Source organism: Falco naumanni, chromosome 1 (assembly GCF_017639655.2).
Source record: "Falco naumanni isolate bFalNau1 chromosome 1, bFalNau1.pat, whole genome shotgun sequence".
Lineage (NCBI taxonomy): Eukaryota > Metazoa > Chordata > Aves > Falconiformes > Falconidae > Falco > Falco naumanni.
In genome coordinates, this window is record NC_054054.1 from 88,730,803 (window position 1) to 88,754,582 (window position 23,780).

The 23,780-nt window shown below is 40.6% G+C and overlaps 1 protein-coding gene across 1 annotated transcript in view; it reads left to right on the forward strand.

The window, feature by feature from the left end:
• The first annotated feature begins 212 nt into the window (after window positions 1–212).
• The window catches only part of MED15 (mediator complex subunit 15), a 31,608-nt gene continuing 8,040 nt past the window's right edge, over window positions 213–23,780 (forward strand). Inside the window, exons 1-9 of the mRNA XM_040604337.1 lie at window positions 213–361; window positions 7,866–7,953; window positions 9,193–9,244; window positions 9,677–9,706; window positions 10,838–11,053; window positions 11,630–11,892; window positions 12,671–13,036; window positions 14,806–14,895; window positions 19,805–19,924. Coding sequence (XP_040460271.1) covers window positions 294–361; window positions 7,866–7,953; window positions 9,193–9,244; window positions 9,677–9,706; window positions 10,838–11,053; window positions 11,630–11,892; window positions 12,671–13,036; window positions 14,806–14,895; window positions 19,805–19,924 — 1,293 coding nt within the window. The 5' untranslated portion in view covers window positions 213–293. The remainder of the gene's footprint in view (window positions 362–7,865; window positions 7,954–9,192; window positions 9,245–9,676; window positions 9,707–10,837; window positions 11,054–11,629; window positions 11,893–12,670; window positions 13,037–14,805; window positions 14,896–19,804; window positions 19,925–23,780) is intronic.

Consider the following 23,780-nt stretch of genomic DNA (forward strand, 5'->3'; position numbering starts at 1 on the left):
CCTGTGGCAGGGACGAGGCGAACGCGGCCCCCCGGGACCGGTGCCCGGGGCCGCCCCCGCGGGCAGTGTGTCGGAGGCGGGACTACATTTCCCAGCGAGCCCCGCGCCGAGCCGAAGCTCTCGCGAGAGTTGGTCGGGCTAGCGCCAGGACTTCATTTCCCTGAAGCCTTCAGTGCGCCGGAAGTGGTTGCGCGGCACTTCCGCGGTGGCGGGCGGCGGAGCAGCGGCGGCGGCGGGGCGGCGGCGGCGGTGGTAGTGGGAAGCGGTGGCGCTCGGCGCTTGCGGTGGCAGGGATGGATGTGACCGGGCCTGAGACCGACTGGCGCAGCACCAACTTCCGGCAGAAACTCGTCAGCCAGATGTGAGTGCGGGCCGCGGTCTCGGCGCTGTATAGGCCGCAGGCAGGCTTCGGCCTCTGCTGGCGGGGATTCGGCGGCTCCCGCGCAGCTGTGTCTCACCCGCCTCTGCTCCTCTGTCAGCCTTTCCCGGCCCTCCCCTCGCTGCCTGGGGAGGTCCGTGGTCCCCGGTGCTTCCTCTTCCTCGAGCCCTTTCGCCGCCCCCCGGTGAGGGGGGCTCGTTGCCAGGATTTGCCCAGTTCCTGTGCGGGGGGCAGTCGGGCCTGTTCTTTGACTTGTTTTCTCCGGTCCTCCTTCCCTTTCACTTTCCTCTTCCCCAGGAATACCAGCTTCTTGTCCCGCTGACAGCATGCACTTTAGGGCTTTGATTTTGGTAGTTTCCCTAGTGTTGCCAAGTTTGACAGATTCTGTCCTATGAAACCCACTGTTATTATCTTGCACCTGGCTTTTTAGCGCAAAAATGAAATAAAAATGTTGGTGACTTAATGTGAAGTTCGGCTTGTTGCCTTTTCAGTTGTCCTTTGTGAAACAGTCGCTTTACTTGAATTACTTTGCTGCTCTGCATGCATTTTCTATTTTATGGAAGGCTTTTCTACCCTATGGAAGGTGGTTATTCCAGAAGGGAAAGCATGTTCACATGTTTAAATGTTTTTAAAGTAGTGTTTGTAATAAGTAACTAAGGGTAATTTGCTGATCAAATGGGGTTTTAACAAAAGGAATGATCTTGCTGCACAGATTTGAGAACGTTCTGTCTGGCGAGAAAAGACTTAACTATGAGGTTGCAAGATGTACTTTCTCAAGGCAAATATTAAACCGTAATCTCATGTTACTATGACAACTTTTGTCTTTGTTTAGACCTTAGTGTAAAAATAGATTAGTTTTGTAATATACAGCTTCTTGCTACATGACTGATAGTATAACTGTTTGTTTAAACCGGCCTTGAAGCTGAGGATAAAAGGGCTGTGTTCCTTGTTGGAATTTGCGAGCCTGGATGGAGCTGCGACTCCCTGGCCACCCAGCGCTGTTTTTCCTTTCCTGCCTTAATAAATACTTAGTGAATTTATTTCGGACTCTAGTTATTTCAATTCAACTATAACAGTGTTGAAATCCTTATTTATGTGTGCTTGAAAATCTTGGTCTTGCCTAGTTGCTTATAAGAATCAATATTTAAAAACAAACTTTTTTTTTAATATTATGTTAACAGTATGCTGTTTGGCTGCATGTAGTTTTACTGCCTAGCTGTGGACTTTACTTAAGGGGCTGTTTCAGAATTAAATGGTTATGGTATTCATAAAGAAATACAATAATGTGTGTCTCAAAGCATGCTTTAAAGTATTTTGGTGTTTGGAACTGATGTTTTACTTTCTAAACTTTCTGCAAATTCATTCATCTTGTTAGATTAATCCATTGCTTTTTCTTCTCCTCCTTTCCTACTGCTTCATCAAAACTGCCCTCGAATGCTGTGTAACTTTGAGGAAGTAAATATGAGTAAGCAGATACAAACCTTAATGCAATAAACATTTGGTTTTGTGTTTGCCCTGCAAACTGTAATTCTTTTCTTTGGGCAGTAAACAATGCTGATAAATGTTTCAATGCACAAGTACAAGAAATTAAAAAAAATTACTACTACTGACCAGCAAAACTTTAAGACTAATGCCATATAAAGAGATGACAGTAATCTTAAAACTTTTAATTCTTGTTCTGAAACAGAAATAAAATGTCCTCTGTTTATTGTCTTTCACATATGTGTGCAGATGTCTGGCTGTGATCTGTGTGCTTTTCATCATAGATGTATTGACAGTCTGTCTTTTTTAATATCTTGTCTGTAAATGATGTTTCTTCCTTGTGCTCCATCCATTTTTGTAGTATATATCTTACGTTTGTATTCACTGTCTAATCTAAAAAACAAACAGACTTCTTACTGGGATAAGTGTACAATGACTGCAGCAGGGTTGGGGTTTTTTGAGTGATTAATCTCTGCTAGATATTTGAAAACAACTTGGCTTGGTTTCCATTGGTGCTTGGAATAAAGTGAAGCTAGGCAGAAGTAGACTTTATAATACATAGATTTGTTGAATGAGAAATAGAAACAATATATTGGCTAAAAAGACTAGAGCTCTGCATGCATCAAGTTCCTATTTCTTTTCATAAGCTTCCAGTTTTGCCATTAGTGAGGCTTCTGTAGTAGGTAGAACAGGGAGGTAATTAAAATAAATATCTGGTGAATTGTCTGAAATTTTTCTTAATTTGTGGAAAGGTTGTTCCTAACAGTTATGAAAATACACTGTCTTATATATATGTATATCTTCCAGTTCATCCTGCAAATAAGTGATACTTAATTATCAAGGTGAATATTAACACTTGGTCTTAAAAGTTAACTGAAATGTTTGGAAGCATTCACGTAACTCATTTTGAGTGCCTTGCTATAGCTCCTGGATACAGGAGTCTTGTTGCTATTTCACACTTAGGTTTCCTTTACAACACTGACTTTAAGTTGGGGGGGGAGGGTGTTGTTTTGTTTTCAGGTTTTGGTGGCTTTTGTTGGGGTCTTTTTGGTGTTGGTTTTTCAGTGACGTGGATGAGCATTTCAGGGATGCTGTGTGGAATAGGTATCCTAGTGAATGTGTCAGTGGTCAGTATGTATGATTTGGTTGTCATAATTTGCGAGAATCCTGCATTTGATGACCTAAGAAGCCCCCTTCAGTATTAGATTCTTGTGTGAATGCAGGCCCAGACAGGACTTCCATACTGTTGCAAGATCCAGGGAAGCCTGAACTCAGATGGCTGACGCCAAGGAGCAGCTTTGGCTTTTCCCAGGTTGGTCCAGGAGACAGCAGTGATGCAGGAGCGTGAATGTACAGTTTTCCATGCAGGACAGCCCTTTATTCTGGCCCTCACAGGGAGGGGACACATACTGGTGCCTTGGGAGCCTCCTTTCTAAGGGCCTTTCCTTAACATGTTTTTAAATGTTGGTATTGCCTGAAGGAGAAATCTGAACAGGGTTGTGTGATGGTAAACGTGGTGTGTGGTTGCGTACGGTTCCTGCCCCAAGCTACTTCTAGACTATGTTAGATGGGAATAGTGTTGAGCGTATGTCCCGGTTTCAGCTGGGATGGGGTTAATTTTCTTCTTAGTAGCTGGTGCAGTGCTGTCTTTTGGATTTGGTGTGAGAACAAGGTTGGTAGCACACTGATGGTTTTGGTTGTTGCTAGGTAATGTTTATACTAAGTCAAGGACTTTTCAGTTTCTTGGGCCCTGCCAGGAAGAGGGCTGGAGTGGCACGGGAAATTGGGAGGGGACACAGCCAGGACAGCTGACCTGAACTCGCCAAAGAGCTATTCCATACCATGGGATGTCATGCTGAGTATATAAGCTGAGGGAAGAAGAAGGAAGCAGGGGAGCATTGTGGTGTTCCTCTTCCTGAGTAACTGTTATTCGTGATGGAGCTTTGCTTCCTGTAACTTAAGTTACATTCCTTTTCTATGCTGTGGTGGTTTAACCCTGACTGACACCCAAGCACCAAATAGCCGCTCCCTCACTCCCCCCTCACCCAGAGGGATGGGGAGGATAAGCAGAAAGGAATGTAAAACTCAGAGGTTGAGATAAGAACAACTTAATAGGTACAGCAAAAGCCACACACCCAAGCAAAGCAAGGAATTCATTCACCACTTCCCATGGGCAGGCAGGTGTTTGGGCATCCCTAGGGAAGCAGGGCTCCATCACACGTAACGGTTACCCAGGAAGACAAATGCCATAATGCCAAATGTCCCCCCCTTCCTTCTTCTTTCCCCAGCTTATATACTTAGCATGACATCCCATGGTATGGAATAGCTCGTTGGGTAGTTCAGTCAGCTGTCCTGGCTGTGTCCCCTCCCAATTTCCTGTGCCCCTCCAGCCCTCTTGCTGGCAGGGCCCAAGAAACTGAAAACTCCTTGATTTAGTATAAATGTTAACTAGCAACAACCAAAACCATCAGTGTGCTACCAACCTTGTTCTCACACCAAATCCAAAAGACAGCACTGCACCAGCTACTAAGACGAAAATTAACTGTATCCCAGCCAAAACCAGGACACTGCAATACCTCTTAATTCCAAGTGTTTGGGTTGCCGTGCAGTGAAGCTGACAGGGAAATTTCTCGGTTAAAAATAACTCAGGAGAAGTGGTTATTTATAACCTTGGTGGTTCTTCAGTACTGCTGATGGCACAGCCACACAGACAATTGTTCTGGCATAACTTGGAAGGGGCAGCTTCTTACCTAGTCCCCTCTGCTGGAGGATATCACTTCTGCCAGAGGGCATGCTTGTGAAGCTATGAAGGGATGATTCTGTGTGTAGTGGAAGGGTTTTTTTTTTTTTTGTTGCTGCAGAAGTGGAAAGAAACATAATGTGGAACAAGGCCTTAAGGAGGCTGGATGGTCCTTTGCTTTCTCCTCTGTAGCTGGAGGTAGTGTTCTGGGGGCCGAGGACCTTCAGGCCTTTACATGTTCTGTCAAGCAAAAGTCAATAAAGTAATAGGGGAGATTTCTATTTTGGGTCTTCTGCTGGTCTGTGGTATTGTGTGGGTGTTCCTGCACTGAGGGCTGCTATTGATGAAATTTTCTGTAACTAACAGAAATGTTGTGTGGGACAGGGTCATGTGCACAAGATCAAGTGAATAAAGTTTATTCTGTTTGTTGGTGTTTACTTGGAGGTTTTTCTACTTAGCCATATCTACATCTATCCACATGACAAACTGCTTACCAGTACAACCTTTTTTTTTTTTTTCTTCTTTTCCCCCCCGTTGTTGTTTTAAGCAAGAAAGGTTTGTTGAACTGACTGTTACAGTGATCAGATGGTATTTCATGAAGCAGCATTTGGTGATGTTACATGGCTTAGTGTGGTGTTGGCCCTGGAGCTCATTGCCCTTTTGTTGCATTGAAACAATTGATTCATGTGGTCATGATGTGAACTGGATAGGGGAGCTAGTATAGTTTTGAAGCGGAACGTGTTTTGCAAGATTTTTCAACTAGGATCAGCTGGCCCGAGTGAGAGGTTGCACAGTTGTTGGGCTGGAAACAAGCTGCTTGTGAATGGAGGGGGAATTCCTAAAGCTGGTGTTGCTATTGAATGCTTTGTCTTGTGAAACCACGACTTTGACTGTTCTGCATGAAATAAAGGCAGAATTTTGGTGCACATCTTATGATGCATTTAGTAAGTGCTTATGAGGCAGGTGAAAGTTGAATTGGCTCGTACCATCTGGTTTTTAGAATTTTGTTGTATTTGATGTTCTTCAAGGATATGATAATATTATTTGGTATCGTTAAAGCTATGGCTTGTTTGGGGTTTTTTTTTGTTTGATTTTTTTTTTTAGTGACTTTCCCAGTCTTTTGATGTAAATATTTTTGTTGATTGCGGATGACTATATGAACAAAGAAAGAGCTATGTGTTTTTTCTTCCTTCTAGTCTAAACCTTTCCTGGAATGCTAACAGATATGATATGGAGTGCTTGGAGTGGCATTTTTGGTAATGCAGATAGAGTAATTTTAAAATGCCTTTCATGTTCTATAATGTTGAAAGGAAAAGGTAGATACATATATAAGTAGATGACCACTTTGCTGTGGATTTTTTCCAAGTTTTTTTTTTCCTGATACAGCCAGATCAATGTGGTATCACAGCTACTTAGTACTTACTTCCTTTACTTTCATAATTCTCTTAGTCTTTGTGCCTGCTCAGTTCTTGGTGCTCTCAGAATGAGAGGCGTTGTCATTGGACTATGAGACTGGGAAGTTAAGGAGGATTCAAACACTAATGTGGATTTAGAGGCATCCTTTTTGAAAGGGAAAGCATTACAAAAGGAAGGTGTCAAGAACTGGATATAGCTTCTTCCTCTGCAGCAGAGCTCCTTTATGAGCAGCTCACTTTAAGGCTTGTTGGCACATGGAGGACTAGTTATTCTGCATAATGTTCAGATTCCGCTTCAGTTTAAGTAACCTTCATGTATAAACAGCATTTATTTTTATTTTTTTTAGTGTCTGCCAGACCACATGAACAAGTTACTATGAGAGCGCTTTAGAGCAGGTAGCTATGTTCTACTGTCTTCTACTTTGCAGGCTACAGCAGGTTAGCTGTATGCTACTAGTTTGCAAAGTAAGGATGTGAGTTGTGGCAGCCTAAGCTCCTGCGTTTTAAGGCTATAGCATCTGCCCTTCTCACTGCTGTCACTGTTACTGAGTTAGTTCAGGAAGCTGAACCAGCTTGCTGCTCATGCAAGCACCATTCCTGCTGCATGGGAGTTGGTAGAAAATCAGGAGGAAGAAAATAGTAGTCCCCCTTCAGACTGGCTGAAACTGTCAGGGATCACTACCCTGACACGCATTTAGTGTAGGGTAGCTGCTCATGCAGCAGCAGTTACAGAGAAATAAGTTGCTGAGATCTAATTACAAGGTGAAAGTATTCCCTGGTAACTTGTTTGTGGAATTCAGATTATAGCTGCTAGGCTGCTTTAAAACAGAACAGGTTTTGCAGGGAAGTGAAATGTTTCCAAGAATGAGAATGCCTGGAGGATTTGAATGGGGCTGTTCACCTAACTGAACTTCTCATTTTAGGATGTCTTTTATCTCATTGCATGTTTAACAGCTGAATTCCTTGCTACTTTTTGATGTACTGAGAATGCCCCTTCTTTTCCAAGCGTGTCCTTAGCTGTGTGGTTGTGTGGTTTTTTGTGTTTTTTTTTTTTTCTTTTTTCCTTTTCATCATGCATGTTCAATATCCCATTTGGAGGGCAGATCTAGATCCAAATTACTACAGGTGTGATGGAGAAAGGACAAGTTCCCATGACTCTGGCTAGTAAATGGGAAAGAACAGTAAGGAAATTGAAAGCTTTTTATTACCAAACCTGTTAATTTTCTTCCCCTTAACTTTCTATCAACAGGGCCTTCTCTTTACCTTATTGCTTCACCTGCTGCTTTCATGTTGATTGTCCCCTCCATGCCCTGCACATTGCTGTAATGCTCCCACTTGTTACTCCTACTCATTGGTCAAACCTCTATGCCTTTAGGAAATAGTTTTGTTTTTTTTTTTTTATTCTTTCACATTATATTTAGAGGATTCTTTTGGAAATGCCTGACACTAGACAGGCTCAAGCCCACTGTTTGCCAAACATGGATTATATTAATCCTGTCATCCAGCTTTCCTCAGATGAACAGGTCCTGTTATTTTGTCAAAATAATACATCAGGTGGTAAAATAATTACTTGCTTAGCAGTTCTTGAATTTCTGCAAAGAATATTTGTGTTGCCTTTTAGAAATCATTTGACTTTTTTCTCCATTATTTGAAGAAATTTTGAAGGGTGGTAATCTTAAGTAATTATGTGGTGGTTTTTGGTGGTTTTTTTTTATTTGGTTGGTTGTTTTTTTTAAATCAATCAATGAGAAGAATGTAAAAAGCTGTTTTACAGACCTTCCTAACTACAGAAAGTATTTTGTGATGTTATCAATTAATACCTAGCCTTGTTTTTTCCTTTTTTTTTCAGTGATGACGCTATGAGGAAGGCTGGTGTTGCCCATAATAAATCCAGCAAAGATATGGAGAGTCATGTGTTTATGAAGGCCAAAACAAGGGTAAAGCATCGCTATCTATTTCCAGAAGTTACTGGGGTATCAAAAGAAGTTTTGAACAACCTGCAGAAATAGGAAACCCAATGCACTTAGTTAACTGTCTCTGCTTAGAGTGCATTAGTTATGCAAAAGTTTTTATTTATATGTGCTTCTTTTACCCTGAGGGGGAGTGAGGTGCGTTGCATCCAATGTATGCATCAAACTGGACTTCGGTCCAAGACAGCTCTGCTGGTTCTGCAGCATTTAATGCATATATGGGATCACACTTAATTCTTATCCAAAGACTTGTGTGTAGTGAATTGCATAGAATTTTCTTTATCCACAGTGCAGCACCATTCCGTATGACCAGTTTGGTGGTCAGGAGAGACTAGGATATCAATGAAAAGGCTGTGTCAAGAGTAAGACCAAGGGAAGTGCTGTGGTTTCTGTGAAAGCCTGGTTATCATGTACAATTCTAGACCCTACCCAAATGTAAACTTCTTTCCTGGAGCTGTGTTATGAGAAATTGGATACTGTTGCTGTCTCCAAACAAGCCACATTTGAGATAGAACTTGTCTTGGTGAAAATTTTATAATGCTGATGTCACAAATTTATGCCTGCTGACAGCATCCTCACTGGTGAGTTGGTAGTTTCATGGGCAGGAAGGCTGTCTCAGCCCTGTGCAGTTTCTTTTACGTATTATGAAGCACGCTAATAAAATGCTGCAAAGAATATTTGTCTTTTCACTTCTGACACTTCTATCTTATGTTAGTCTTTAAAGTTGTTAACTTACTTGTATTTGTAATACTACCTTTAGCTTAAAACTTAATATTTACCAATAGCTTAAAAGTTCTTGTAGTATGAATATGACATAGTTTGAGGACCAAAGTAAGTCAGTGTACCAAGTAAGTGGGTTCAATCCTTAAGAAAAAGGGGAGTGGCTAAGAAATGGAAGATGGATGTATTGGCTTGTAGTTACGTTCTCATATTGTGATCCTATTAGTGTGATTGTCACAGAGGTTATTTCCAGTGAATTTTGTGGTTTCTTGGCCTTCTGGTACAATCAACCACAATGACTTATTAGTAAAAATATTCTTGATTAATTAATGAACAGACTGTTTCTTGCAAGTGAACTGCTTTGAAAAGCCCACAGACATTGTAAAGTAAAATCTGTTATGTTGAGGAAGAATACTGAAGAACCAGAAAGTCATGGTTACTCTGTTTTTTATTTCCTATGCTAATATACTAATTTTTCACCTTTAGGAGGAATATCTTTCTCTTGTGGCCAGACTTATTATACATTTTCGAGATATTCGTAAGTATTGTTTGATTGTTGGGGTTTTTTTCCCCTCAGTAATTGCTCATCCCATCCTCCCCAAAAAAGTAGATTTTAGGGGGTTTATGTGTGGTTCTGCATGTGACTCTTCACAAGTTGCTTTAAAAAATTTCGTGTATTAATTTCTAAATACTGTTTCTTCTACAGATCCATTTATAATTCAAAAGTCCTTGAGAAATTATTTAAACTTAGTATTTTTTCCACCTTCTTGATTTTTTTCCTGTATTTTTGCTTTCTTTCCATTGTTTATATAGCATTCTGGTTACCAAATTGGTTAATGTTAGAACTACAGCAGACAGTGATTTTTTAAAAATTTTTTTTAAATTATGTGAATGTATTTCTTAAAGTATATCTGAAGGGCCAGATTTATGTGTGACAAGATTAACAAAGACAATTGTTTTTCCTTTGCAGACAATAAGAAATCTCAAGCGTCAGTCAGTGGTAAGAGCTCCTTTTTTTTTTTTCTTTCTGTGTCTGTGTCAATGTCCCCCATTTCGAAACAGATCAGCTTAGAAAATCAGGGCTGACATGTACTAAGACTAAGAAGGCTGCAGGTGTCCAAGCTGGAACATTAAATGCTGCTGCAGGAAAGGAATTGTAGCATGATAATCTTGGAGTTGTTTGGTGATGAGGGTGACAGACTTGGACAGTGTTTTAGATGTAACTCCGGGGGCTTGTTTATTTCCCTCTTAATCCTTTTATTATGTCACAACACTAAGATTCTTGAGAGAATAAGAGAGTGAACAGAATCTCCTGCTGAGCTGTGCAGTTTCTCCCTGCTACCAGCTTTGGGTTCCTGATTGTGCTGCATCATAGGCAAATGTCGTGTTTGTGGTGCGTACGCACTGCTGTTTGACTGAGGTTAGAGCTGATCATATCTTCTGCTGCTGTGCTATTTTTACAGCAGTGTATGTTACGAACAAAGTATGATCCTCTATTTTGTCCACCTGCAGGCTAAATATGCAGTTTTTATCAAGTCTGTGATTGATCAACATCTAGCCTAGACAGTTGGAAATATGTATTTTTTAATTATTCTTAAGAAAGAGGGTCCTGCTCCAGTGCGGGCTGCCCATGAGGTCATAGCCTCTTTTGGGCATCCACCTGCTCCACTGTGGGGTCCTCCCCAGGCTGCTGGTCAATACTTGCTCCACTGTGGGCTTCCATGGGCTGAGGGAATCTCTGTTCCAGTGCCTGGAGCACCTCTTCCCCCTTCTTCTTCCACTGACCTTGGTGTCTGCAGAGTTGTTGCTCTCATGTATTCTCCTCTCTTCCACCACAACTTGTACAGAGGTTTTTTCCCCTCTTCCTAAATATGTTGTCAGAGAGGTGCTACCACCACTGCTGATGGGCTTGGCCTTGGTCAACAGCGGGTCAGTCTTAGAGTCAGCTGGCATGTGCTCCATCACACATAGGGGAAGCTTCTAGCAGCTTCTGACAGAAGCCACCCCTGTAAGCTCCCTCTGCTACCAAAACATTGCCATGCAAACCCAGTACAGTAGATGATGGAAAACGGAGGATTCGGGGGAGGCAATTGCATGGCTGGCTGCATATTGGTAACTATTTTCCTTGTAGATCCGATGAATGCCCTGCAGAATCTAACTGGGGGTCCCCCAGCCGGGGCACCTGGAATGGGCATGGCTTCCCGAGCTCAAGGAGCACCAATGAGTGGGATGAGCGGCCTTGGTCCAATGGGGCAACAGATGAGTCTCCCAGGGCAGCAGCAGCCTCCTGGAACCTCAGGGATGGCCCCTCATGGTATGCCAGGTGTCTCTACAGCTACTCAGCAGAGTAAGTGTTCAGTTTGCTTCAACCAGTGAAACTGTTACATCAGTTTTTTGGTACACAGCTTTTCGGTAAGGAAAGGGTGCTGAAGAGATTTCATACTTTTGGCTAAGTTGGCTAAGTGAACTGCAAGAAGAATTGATTTCAAATACTGCTATCTAATAGGGTAAATGTACTGCTTAGGAACAGCCTAGCAGTTGTAAGAGCAAATGCTTCTCTTGTCCTACAAGATGCCAATTTGAGAACTTTGTTTTTATAGAGCTCACCTATGTTTTCTATGTGTGCAGCACTTCCTGATGGTGATCTTTGTGCCTGTTTCGCCTGTATGTAAAATGGTTTTTCACATGTTTAACCTAGGTTGCTTACTATATAGGCAGTGAGAACTGGAGGTTGGTAGCAGGAAGTGTCATTAATTCTGCTATTAATGTGCCTCATCCATTTGAGGAAGCAAAAGTATATGCTGTTAACGAAGCATGTTAATGTACTTCAGGGATTATCTTCAATTACTATGAGTTATACTGGGTAACTGTCTTTTGCACTGTTTGGATCTCATGTTTTAAGTACAGTCTGTCTTCTTTTTAGCCCAGCTTCAGCTTCAGCAGATAGCGCAGCAGCAGCAGCAGCAGCAACAACAATTCCAGCAGCAGCAGGTGGCTTTGCAGCAGCAGCAGTTCCAGGCCCAGCAATCAGCTATGCAGCAACAGTTTCAGGTCCAGCAGCAGCAGGCAGCAGCAGCTGCAGCAGCCCAACAGCAGCAGCAGCAACAGCAGCAGTTGCAAGCTGTCCAGCAGCAGCAACAGCACATGCTGAAACTGCAGATGCAACAGCAGCAAAACCAACAGCAGGTGATGACAAACAACTACAGTGGTAACTGATGCAATCTCTGAGTGATTACTTGTCAAGTGAGGCTTGGCTTGCATGAAAGTACTGGGTATCAGCTCTGCCTCTTACTAACTTGCTTCCGCTTTAGGGTTGGACTTTGGTTTAGACTAACAAGTTAGTTGGCAGCAATGTATTACATCCCAGAGGAAAAGCTTAACAGTGTTTTGTTTGCTTTCTTCTGGCATAGCAACAGAATTACAAACATGAGGATAGTCTTTCATTCTGACAGGAATAGGGATGTAGGAAAGAACTAAAAGCACTGGCATTACTCTAGGAATAATGGCTGTTCTGTCATTGTGTGAAGTACACATGGCCATTTTAAAAAATGCGTGCTGAGCATATCATGTAGGTATCATCCTTAAGCACAAAAGCTTAATCCAGCTGTCATGTTCTTGTGCAGTTTCTGGTAAATAGTGGTGCTGATGCAGGCTAGTTACATTTGAAGAAGTGCTTCTGTGCCCATTTGTACAGGAGAAGCTGAGTGACTTCATTTTTGCTTTTGAAAACTGTTTTAGTAGGAAGACAAGCTTGTAATATCGAAACAATGGGATGTGTACTATGTAGAGTTAAGATACATATGAAGAGTAAGTGGGTAAAAAGGTTGGGCTTTCCTTTTGGGCCTAAAACCTCAGCCTGATGTATTAGGATTCTGTTTGCTCTTGGTTTATGCTGTTAAAATAATGCTGATATTGCATTGCTGCAAACTTTAGCATCCTGGCTTTTCCTGCTTTTCAGATACAGCAGCAGCAGCAGCAGCAGCAACTACAACGAATTGCCCAAATGCAGCAGCTGCAGGCAGCACAGGCTATGCAGGTGCAGCAGCAGCAGCAACAACAGCAACAAATACCACAACAACAGATACAGCAGCAGCCACCTCAACAAGTAATGCAACAGCAGATGCAACAGATGCAGCAGCAACAACAGCAGCAACAACAGCAGCAGCAACAACAACAACAACAGGTTGCTCAGGCACAACAGTCTCAGCTTCCACCACAATCCCAACCTCAACCCCAGCCCATGGTATCTCAGCCACAGGCAATCTCAGGACAAATTCCTAGTCAGGTTATGCCTGTTACTCTTACACCACAACAATTAAAAGCAATGCAGGTAAGGGCCAGTGACCAGCTGATTGTTCATTTATTATGATCCTCTAGAGAAATAAAAGAATTTGTTGACTTCTGCTAATAACAAAGTATGAAAAAGCATAGCTTATTAAGAGATCTTGTAGTTACCATGTTATGAGTACAAGAATTTTAAAGCTTTATGTCTAGGCCTGCCAGTGGAGAACAGTTATGTGTCTAAGAGTAAAGGACTTCTGGAAATCTATGAAAACCTTTTATGCAGCTAATGTTTAGGAATAATTTCTTGTCTTACTCTTGTATGGACAAGAAAAAAAAAAAAGAAAAAGAAGCAAACTCTGGTTAAAGAAAAATGCTCTCTGTGACATTAGCTGTTCTAGAACATGAGCAAGTGCTTTCATGTACCTAGTGTATGTGACTGGAGCCAGTGTTGGCTCTCTAGCATGCTGACTTTGCTTTTGCTGCCATGTTTAGAGGCGTTGGTCAAAGTTGAAGATACTGGTAGTTCCTGCCTTGAAGAGTACGTGGTCAAGACAATACTTTTACTCCATTGAACCTCTTACTGGGTCGCCCTCTTAATGGTGTAGCTTTTTGAACTGCTGCATTATAGTAATTTTTTTCTGGACTCCATATGTGGTGTTGAGCAAAAGCTCAGATGTAAATCCCAAGAACTGCTCTTCTTTGGGTCTTGCTGGGGAGGCGTGGAACGTCAGCCACACTTGAGAAATTATTGACCCCACATGGACGTATTGATACCTCCACTTTGTGCTTCTACTGTTGTCCTGTAAGCAGGTCCACTTACTTGGTGTGCAGCACCAGTTCACACAAGGAGTCGAGGTATTTCTGTCTTTTTATTCTAGCTTGTGCAAAGAAGCTAGGTGGTAATCCTCAAAAACTAGTTTACCTCTTAACACACTTTAAAACGTTTTATACGTTTTGAACAATTGTTTACAATTAGGTTTAGTCATACTTAGTTCCCATTGGTTCTTAGAAGCTTCTTGTCCATTTGAAGGTACAGCGTTCTTTTTTTTTTTACTGATCATGTTCTGTGGGGAGGGGGCTTGTTAGTAGGGGGCTTTCTTTGCTGAAGGTGGATCTCTCAGTATGCTACTTAGGATAGTTCACACAGTTCAACTAATTTTCTGTTTGGTCTCATGAACCATTTCGTTCTCCTTGAGCTTATATTGTTATGTCCCAGCTTCATTTATGGTTCTATCACTTCTCCCAAGGCCATGCTTTGCTAACTGCAACATCCTCTGTTTTTCTTTGTAGATATCTACATATTTTGTCTAAATTTCAAGTTAAATAACAGATTTGCCTTGTATTAATCATGCAAGCTGGTTGACTATGCTACCTGCTAAGCTAGGAGTAGTTAGATGTCATGTACGTCACACTGACGATCGTAATGAATGTATAAACATTTGAAATGTCGGTCATTAATAGGTGCTTAAAATGCAGTGAGCTTGAGGGAGGTCAAACAGGTATGTGGTTAAGTACGTTTGCCAGAAAGTTGAAGTATCTAGTGTTGTCGTAGGAAGTACAGGTAGTACAGGGAAAAAATTGCAAGAAGAAATCAAATCTTGGGTGCACAGTCTATGGGAAGACTGTTCTAAATGTTAGAAACATGGGAACTTGTTTTTGAACTTTCTTTATAAAAACTGTAGGAAGAGTGTGTATGTAAAGCTGATCTTGTCTCCAAACCCTTTTTTATGAGTATGATCAATGTAATTGGAACAGCAGAAGTCTCATGCTCTAATCGGATACATATTTACTTCATTCTTTCTTTTCATACTCAAGGTAAGAGCTCAGCTGGTCCAGCAGCAGCAGGCAGCGGCAGCAGTGCAAGCAGCTCAGGCCCAGGCTGCTCAGATGGGAGCTTCAGGGCAGGTAAGGGCCCAAGAGCCAGTATCACTAGTTATAGGCCTGTAGCAAGTGCATGCTAGAGATGAGCATGGAGATGGGTTTCTGGTGGCTTTCTGATGAGAGGTCTGACATTGGTTCATCCCCTTTATAAAAGGGGATGTGGGCTTTTATGCTGTTTCTCCTTTGCCTGGAGTCAAGAGGCAGGATTTCGTTGACAACCTCTCTGTGCATGCTTTCTGCCCTGAGTAGGTAAGATTGTTGCCTGTACTGACAAGGAATGCACATCAGTAAGATGGCCTACTGTGGTCATGCTACAAGTCTGACTGTTGGTACCTGGAGTGTATCACCTCTTCTTTCGTTAAACTTTATATAGGTGACTGCTTTGTTGTGTAAACTGATTTCTGTATTGTGAATCTTTGCCTGCTATCTTTATTCACATGTGATTTATCTTTCATCTCCATGTATTGACTGTAAAAAATAGTATAGACAATGAAACCTCTCTGCACTCCCCTTTCATTCCTTTCATCTTTCATTCTTTTTCTGAGTGAAATGGGTGTTAGATATAGATTACTCTTGTTTTGGATGTGAATTGTGAAGAAAAATGGCATGTGTCACAAGTGCAGTTACATTTTTAAAAAAGAAGTGCTGGGTGAAAGCTTATTGTCTAACTTAGTTTTCTTATCCTGCAATACACCTGTAGCCCCTGTGATTGTTCCTTGATGTGTGTCTGGTATGAAGGAGACATGGGGAAAAAATTTGGGAATGGCTTGAGCTGAACCTCTCATCTCATTTTCCACAAGAATATGAAATAGTCTTTTGTGGCTTGCCTCTGTAGTGTTTCATATTGAGGCATTTTACAGACATGGGTAAGTACAATTATCACCACTTTGTAGATGAAGACACTGAGGCAGACAGATGAAATGAGGTTGACTAGGATTAATGGCAGGGTTCTTTTCATATACCCAGGCATTCCATGTCTGCATGCACCATTTTCCCTTTGGCGCACAATTAATATTATAGATTCAATAAGCCATTTGGAGGTTTTCCCATGGACTGTAATAACAATTGGTTCTTCACCACACATCTCCCAGACTTGTATCAGGAATACTGTCTTGTACCATCATAACTGGCCCACATCCTTGTTGGTGGTTAAGTTCTGTTTCTGTATTGGTCCTTTTGCTTGAGTCAGCGTAATTTAGGATGTAAAAGCTGAACAGTGGTAAGTACAGTTGGTACAGTACTGGTGGCAATGCAGAATTCTCTTTTTACAGTTGAAATGTGAATTAAAACTTCTGTTTGTTTCTTAAATAATTTCCAGGTGGGAGCTTCAGGGACTTAGGCTGACTCGAAGGAGACTCTGACTATTTTTTTCTTTTTACTAACTTAATGGTGCTCTTTTCAACTCCTAAGCAGATGGATTATGCTTATGTACAGTCAACTTAATTCTTGCCCCATTCAGTGAATTCATATGCCAGTGGCTTAACAGCACGGTGCATTTGAAAAGTTTTGGGTGCTAAGATGGTTGACAGCGGATTTTATATTGCAGCTTTATTCAGATGTGTAGTAAACTCAGGGGTGGCTTGTTATCTGTCACAGATGGAGTTTAGAAAATTCCACATACAGGCTTTACTTCACTTATGTTCATGCTATTGCAATATGAGTCTACTAAAATTCACTTAACACTGTCAAGTCCAATAATTAAATGGGTTTCTTGTACTTGAGTAAATATTCTCTGTGTATAGTATTCAGTTCTAAGATTGTGGCTGTGTACAATATTACAATGCAGCTTTGGTGTTGAGAGTATGTATGGATGTTCTGTATAAGAAGTTTCTTTTAAGAGTAGATTTTGCTTTGTATTTAGTTCATTTTTCACTAGCACCAGCATTTTTAATAAATCTGCCTTGATTTCTTCATTTGGTTCAGGGAAGCCTTTATTATAAACAAACCCTATTCTATCCTTTGCTTGTTACATTTAAGCTTAGTCTCTAGGGGGTTTTAAACTGGGAATTTTCGGTTGATATGGCTGCATTTTTCCTTTTCCATTCCCGGTTTTAAACATGGATCCACGTGAGTTTTGAAGTTCTTCTCTGAAGTCATAGACACACTGTGCAGGTCAATGTTGCCCTGCTTGGGTGGTATCTAGTCCTTGTGAACTCGTAACTCACAGGTGAAGCTGATAAATAGACAAGGTAGTGTCCTAGTGACCACAGAGTGCTACACAAGTGCTTGCAGCACTGAGAGAAAAACTGGAGCTAAGTATTAATATAGTTTATGTCACTGTTCTTGTGCAACTCCTTCAGGTGTTCAGAATGCAGGTTGGCTGTTGCTCTTTGAAAATCAGAGCTTCATTTAGTGGAGTGACAGTGGCATGGTACTCACATATGCTCACCAGAAGCTGCATATTTGTGGAATCCTGAATCTTTGGATTTTAGATGAAAGAAAATTGCAGGTTCAGGAATCTAATAGTTATATTCCACTTCATTTGTATCAAATAGTGGGGTTTGTATCTTACAGGGGAGGGAGACTCTCTTCTTCTGCTTGCTGTTTTTATGGGGTAAAACTCTTAATTCTATAAATTAAGATAAATCGATTTCACTTGTGGAGGAGGATTTGCTTTCAGTTTAATCTTTTTCAAAAGTACTTGAACACTACTGGTTGTCTTCTGTTTTTAGACTGACAACAGTAACTCCTTCATGAATATATTGCTTTGCATAAAATAGATGCAATCTTTGGAACTCCCTTTTCTGACTCTTGTTGAAGGGTCACAGGTTTCATAAACTTCAATCAGCTGGAGAATGTGAAAAATAGGTTACTTTGAATCAGAGTAGAATTGGTATCGTTTTACATATATGCTTCCTTTCCAAAGCACACGTTTCAAAAACCAAAAAAGACAAAAAGCCAAAACAGAGTTGTGTGCCTGTGCATACACGTTTGACTAACCACACTACAACAAACAGGTGAAAGCCTTTAAATTGGAGTTTGTCATGCTGGTGCTCAGTGGTTTGCCAGACACTTAAACTGTGAACATGCTTCTAATTTCCTTGACCTTGGAGGAGGTAATCTAAATCTTCACACTTGGTGGTGTGGCATGAGAAACAGGACCAAGATGGGACGTAACATCCTTGGGCTTTCACACGCTCCAGAGATCCATGTGCATTCACGAGGGTCTAAGATGGGGTGATTGTGCCTGGAAGGATATGTTTGGTCCACCCCCATCCCTACCCCCCAGCAGTTTCCCCTTTTTTTGGTTGTTTTTTGTTTTTTTGGTTTGGTTTGGTTTGTTTGTTTGTTAGGGTTGTGTTGCTTCACCAGCTCTCATGTTGATACTGTAGCTCTTCACTGCACTTCGTAGCATCCACCTGTGCCTTGTGCCAGTGCTGGGTTGTGTTTGCTTGTGGTGGCTGTTGCATGCTGTGTGTGTACATGTGCATGTGTGTATGATGTCTGAAGCGCTCACATTTGTTTCCTTTCTGAAATATCCCGTCTCTGACCATCCCTCTTTGCCTGGATGGACAAGGACTGCATTGCTATGATGTTGTGAACTAACAGCTGTGCTGAATTTGACACTATTTTCTTTATCAGTTATTGTTTTCTTTTTTCAGTCTTGCTATGTTGTATTTAATTTTATTTATTTTTAACAGTTGTAAGCACATGCATTCTCTGACTCTCTAGAGACATGTTGCTGGCTGCTTCAGTCCATTTACATAGAACACTAAGCAAGAATGCCCCAAACCATTTAATGAAAGGAGACTTCATTAACTCTTAGGTTAAGTTAGGGCCTGTGCTTGGCAATAACTATGGTGGGGAAAAAAAAAAAGTAGCCCAGAGAACTTTACTGTAGCTTTTTTGAAGTACCAAACAGAAGCTTTTTTACTCATAAGTGAATCTGCCAAAGTTACACAAATATCACCTCAAAAATATGCTGTATTTGCTGTAAATTCTCAGCGTATATGGTATAATATTAAAATTTAAGTAACAAAGGTCTATAGAGATATATATGATTAAATCAGTGTTGTCTTATGCAGGCTGATCATTCTGAAAGGTACTCCTAGACACTGCAGAGCAGCATAGTCCTAATACTGTTTTAACATACAAATCCATTCTAATGCTAACCTTCATCATTTGTCCTAAATTATTGTACTTTAGGGTGTGCTCAGTCTGTACATTCGGAGGATCAAATAGTGCATGAGTAAACTTGAGGCAGATCATGAACTCATAACAGTACTTTGGCACAGCTTAGTAATAGAGGAATGGGTATTTGTCAAAATGATGGAAATTACAAGGATATAATTGACTTATTCTGTGAGTTATAAAAGGAAGGAGATAACATTTTAAAATCCAGAAGTTTTTTGTTGTCTTTGACATTGTTATACTGTCATAGGTTAAGTTGGTATGAAATTTTGTTCACTGTGGAGCATTCGTACTGACGGTTGCTGTCGAACTGTCTGCCAAATTATTTTATAATGAAGGGGGCATATGCAAATACTGCTAAAACCTTTGAGCCCACAGTGGGGGAAAGCATATTGGAAACCTATGGCAATATATAGCTTCTTATATGGAGCATTCTTGACAACAATCTTAGAGTACTTATTCCCAAGAATTATAGAAATTCAAGATGTCAGGCAAAATTTAGGAAAAGCCTTTCATGCAGATGATAGGATAGTCAACCCTTGACCCATGAATCTGAATGTACAAATCCACTCTCTCAAGATACCTGTAATTAATTAGTTTTCTGAAAATGGATAGAGTATAAAAAGGAGTTTGATTTCTAAGCTAGCACGTTAGGTTAACCTTTAGAGAAAAGCTCACTAACCTTACCTTCATGCTTCCCCACCCCCTAATTCCTGGAGGCTGCATGTGCTTCTCATCCTGCCAGTGCACTGCATTTCTTGTTTTGCGATTACTTTTGTCTGTTGTCCCTCTGTCCTCAAAGATGATCACCGCACCTATGGCCCGAGGTGGGATGCAAATAAGACCACGGTTCCCGCCTACCACCGCTGTGTCTGCTACACCGCCAAGCTCCATTCCTTTGGGTGGACAGCAAATGCCACAGGTATTTACTGAGTCAAAGCACATTGTGTCAGGAATTGTGCAAAGCATTCAATACGTGATTGTATAGCCCTTGCTTTCAAGCAAGGGGAAGTTCACTCTTTCATCAAACTACTAACTTTCTGCTGTTACATACAGTATTGGGCTGTTTAGGTTTTTTTATGGATTTTTTAAAATTTTAAATAATAGGTTTTCTGAGAGCGTGGGATATCAAATAAAGCATTTTTAAAGCAGCATAGATCTTTATTTTGACATTTAAAACATTTCCATGTTCTGAATTAATTCAAGTCTCAAATTAGAACTTTGTGGTTCCAGTTTAGTCTGTCCGTACTCCACAAGTGTGCATTTATGAGTATGTTGCAAGTCAGCAGTGCAGTGTACTGGCTGAGTTGTGTCTGGGTCCTTACTTATCATGTGTTCATGCTGTGTACAGGTTTTTCTTTTATTAATAGTAAACTTGGTTCATTTCAGTTTGTGTAGCTTCTTGGCATGGTATCAGGGACCAAGAAAAATGGATCTGTTCTGTTCTTGAGTGGTTGTGTAGGAGGAACTACTACCAGAAGAATTACACTTGTACCTGCATCAGAGAAGAACCTGTGTAGGCAGGCTGGCAGCACCTATTCAGCTGTTGCTGGGAGATGCGTGAAGTCAGAGTACTGCATTTGCCTCATGCAGGTCCAGATCTGCTCAAGACCTCACAATCACGTTTTGCCAGCAAAATGTATCATTTTGGGGGAGCAGGAATGGGGACAACTAGAATAAAACAGGGTAGTTCTTACCAGTAAGTCACAAAACGAGGCACTGTTCTGCTCTGCAGAAGTTTGCTGAGCTCTGTATGATTGGTGTTGGTTTAAATATCTATCATATTATGATGGTGGAATAGCGTTCAACTGCATTTTTTCTGTTACTCATGAACCTCATGTCTTGTTCTTTTAGATGCTAATTGTCAAATTTAGTGCCAAGTGCAGTTTTAGTTCTTAATACCACTGCATTTTGTTCATAGGTTTAATACAAGTTTCTTTACTCTTTGCATTTTTGTTTCCTTTGCAAGCTTGTCATGGGGCTGTGGACTGTCTAAATCTTTGCTTCCTAGTGCTGCTGCATTGAGTTCAGTAGGCACAGCCTTTTCTTCTCAGGAATTTGCTAAGGTAGATACAGTGATCAAAAAGATTCTGAAGACCTAGGCAAACACATCTGCTGCTGTTTCTGGTTTAAGATGGATAGTCATTTCAATCCAGGTCGTTGTTTATATGTTAACTGAAATAAAACCCAGGCATCACTGAGTCAAAGGAGAATTTACTTTGGGCTTTGTTTGCTGTAGCAATTTATATGTACTGAGACAGTCATCTCCCATGTGAAGTATTGACAGTATTTGGTTTGATGATGAGGCCTTCTGATAGTTATTTAAATATTGGAATGCCTTATATTTAATACTTGAATCATAACAAAAGACCTCTAGTTTAAGCATTCAGTGCCATAAGTTGATCTTTTAGTGCTGTGGTTATTGAGAAGCTTTGATTTCTGACACCAAGTGAATTGGTCATCAAGGAGTGCTCTCAGTAGCATGCCAAGGATTGTGAAAATGATGTAGCAGACTGTAAAACTAAGAAGGCAGCAGAGAAAACTAAATTCCTTTGTGAACAATAATTGGAATAAAAATGGCTCCTAAGCAGGTGGTAGGATGGGTGAGTGTCATGGTTTAATAACGGCAAGAAGTGTGTGTTTAAAGCCAGTCTAACGTGCCATATACTTGGCAGCTCTAGATCAGTATGCATGTTGTCTGCCAAAACATTTTGTTCAGGTTCTAGGTAGGTTAGAAATTAGAAATGTAATTTATGCCTCTTAATTTTGTAAAATGCTTAAATAATATTATCTGTTGGATATGTTATAACTTTCTTGTCATCAGAGCCCTTGCAGCTGTTCACAATAGGAGTAAGGGGCTATAGCATATAGCTGGCTATTAATTACTCATTTAAGAGTCTGTCATCTCCTTGACAACAGTATCAAAAGTCATAGGTAGTTCAGGGTGTCTTTTCTCTTCAGAAAAAAGTCATGGTATTGCACTGAAGAACCCCTTCAACAAAAGGACCAGACGTGATACCAATATTGTGTAGCTATTTATTTATGACAAAAATGTCAGTCTGTACTTTTTTATCACAAAGTTCAGTTGATTCTGCAGTGGATTTTTTTTGTTTGGTTGGGGTGTTTTTGCTATTATGGTCTTTTCAATCAAAATATATTTACTGATATGGCATTGTATTCCACAATATCCTAGTCTTTTGAATTGCCATAGAATTAGAACTGACTTTTTTTTTTCTTAGTTGAATACTTACCAAATATGAACTACAATCAATGTTAATGGCACTTCTTGAACTGCTAAGAGAAGGTTCCTATACCATATTGGGATTGGCTCAAGAAACCTGCTGATCTTGAAATTTAAAAAAATTAAACTAATCTATTACTTAGCTTTTGCTTTAGCAATTAGATAACTAATGTGCTAATACCAATCATTCTGTATTTCTAGCATAAAAACCTTCAAGTTCTATCTACAAATTCATTACAGTCTGCAATAGTATAAACCTCCTATTTATTGTTGGCACAGAAATCTTCAGCAAATTGAAAATACAGGGAAAAAAGTAAAACTGAGTTTAATATTAAAATAAAGCAAGGGATACTAGCCTGACTGGGAATATGGGAACCTGTGTCTGAACTTACTTGAAGCTCTGCAGAGCTTCCATTTCGTAACGTAAAGCAGCGTAATGGTGAACTTTGAACCCAGTTTGCAACAGAGCAGGCAAGGCTGTGCTTACTGGCTTAACACTGAAACTGTAAGAATAGTAGTGTAAATGCTTTCTAGAGTTTTCCTTCAAACTAAAAGTGTTTCTACTGTTCCTCATTACTGCCCATCACTTCCTTGTTGCAGTCTCCTTTTCCTTGCTGTTAGCTTCTGCATATTGTGCATTCTTGCTACTGGGAGAGTCTGAAAAACTCGCTAGCCTTATCTACTGAGTGCTGTTCTTTGCCTGAGCCTCAGCAACTGGAGGTAGGCCTTATAGCTAAGTTTATCTTCCAGCATGGTGTGCTCTAAATAGTAAGAATAGCTTTGATTTAATGGATATTAAGTGCAAACTTTTGTCATGCAAGCCTAAATATCTTTTGGGCAAGATTTCAGAAAGTTTAGGCTTGGTGTCATGATCAGGTCACTGTAGAGTTGCAGAGTGAATTCATGTCCAGTGGGCTGTAATAGCTGTCCATGGATATACTTGTAGATGCAGAAACTTTAATCCTGCAGTGAAAAAATAGGCAGTTGCATTTCCTTATATATGTTGAAGATGAAGGGTATGCAAATGGACAGTAACCATGGCTTAACTCTGGAGTTGAATGAGGAGCTAAATGAGTTTAACAGGGTTAAAGTTCCAGAGAGAGGGGGTTTTGTATTTTGCGCTTACTGATATTTTTGTGTGTTTGTTTCTTTAAGCCTTCTTTTTAGTAGGAATTAGTTGGAATTAGCATTCCCTAGAAGTTGAAATTTCATTACAGTCTTAACCCATATCCTGCCAACAGTGTAGAAATGTAAAGCTGAAAGTATCTGTCCTATAGAAAGATATCTGAAATTTTTTGGTAGCAAATTAACTGCTTCCAAAGAAAAATAAGGCAGTAAGTTCAGAATTGCATACTTCTGAGTGCATGCTTTTGTAAATGTCACAATTTTGCTTAATATTAGACATTAGCCTTTGGTATTCTGAAATCAAGCGGGCAGAGAGCAAACCTGTTGCGAGAAGGAAAGCTGTTTGCCTGTGCGTGTACTTAAGAAGGAGTAATACAAAAAAAGATTAGTTTTTTCTATGCTTATATGCACA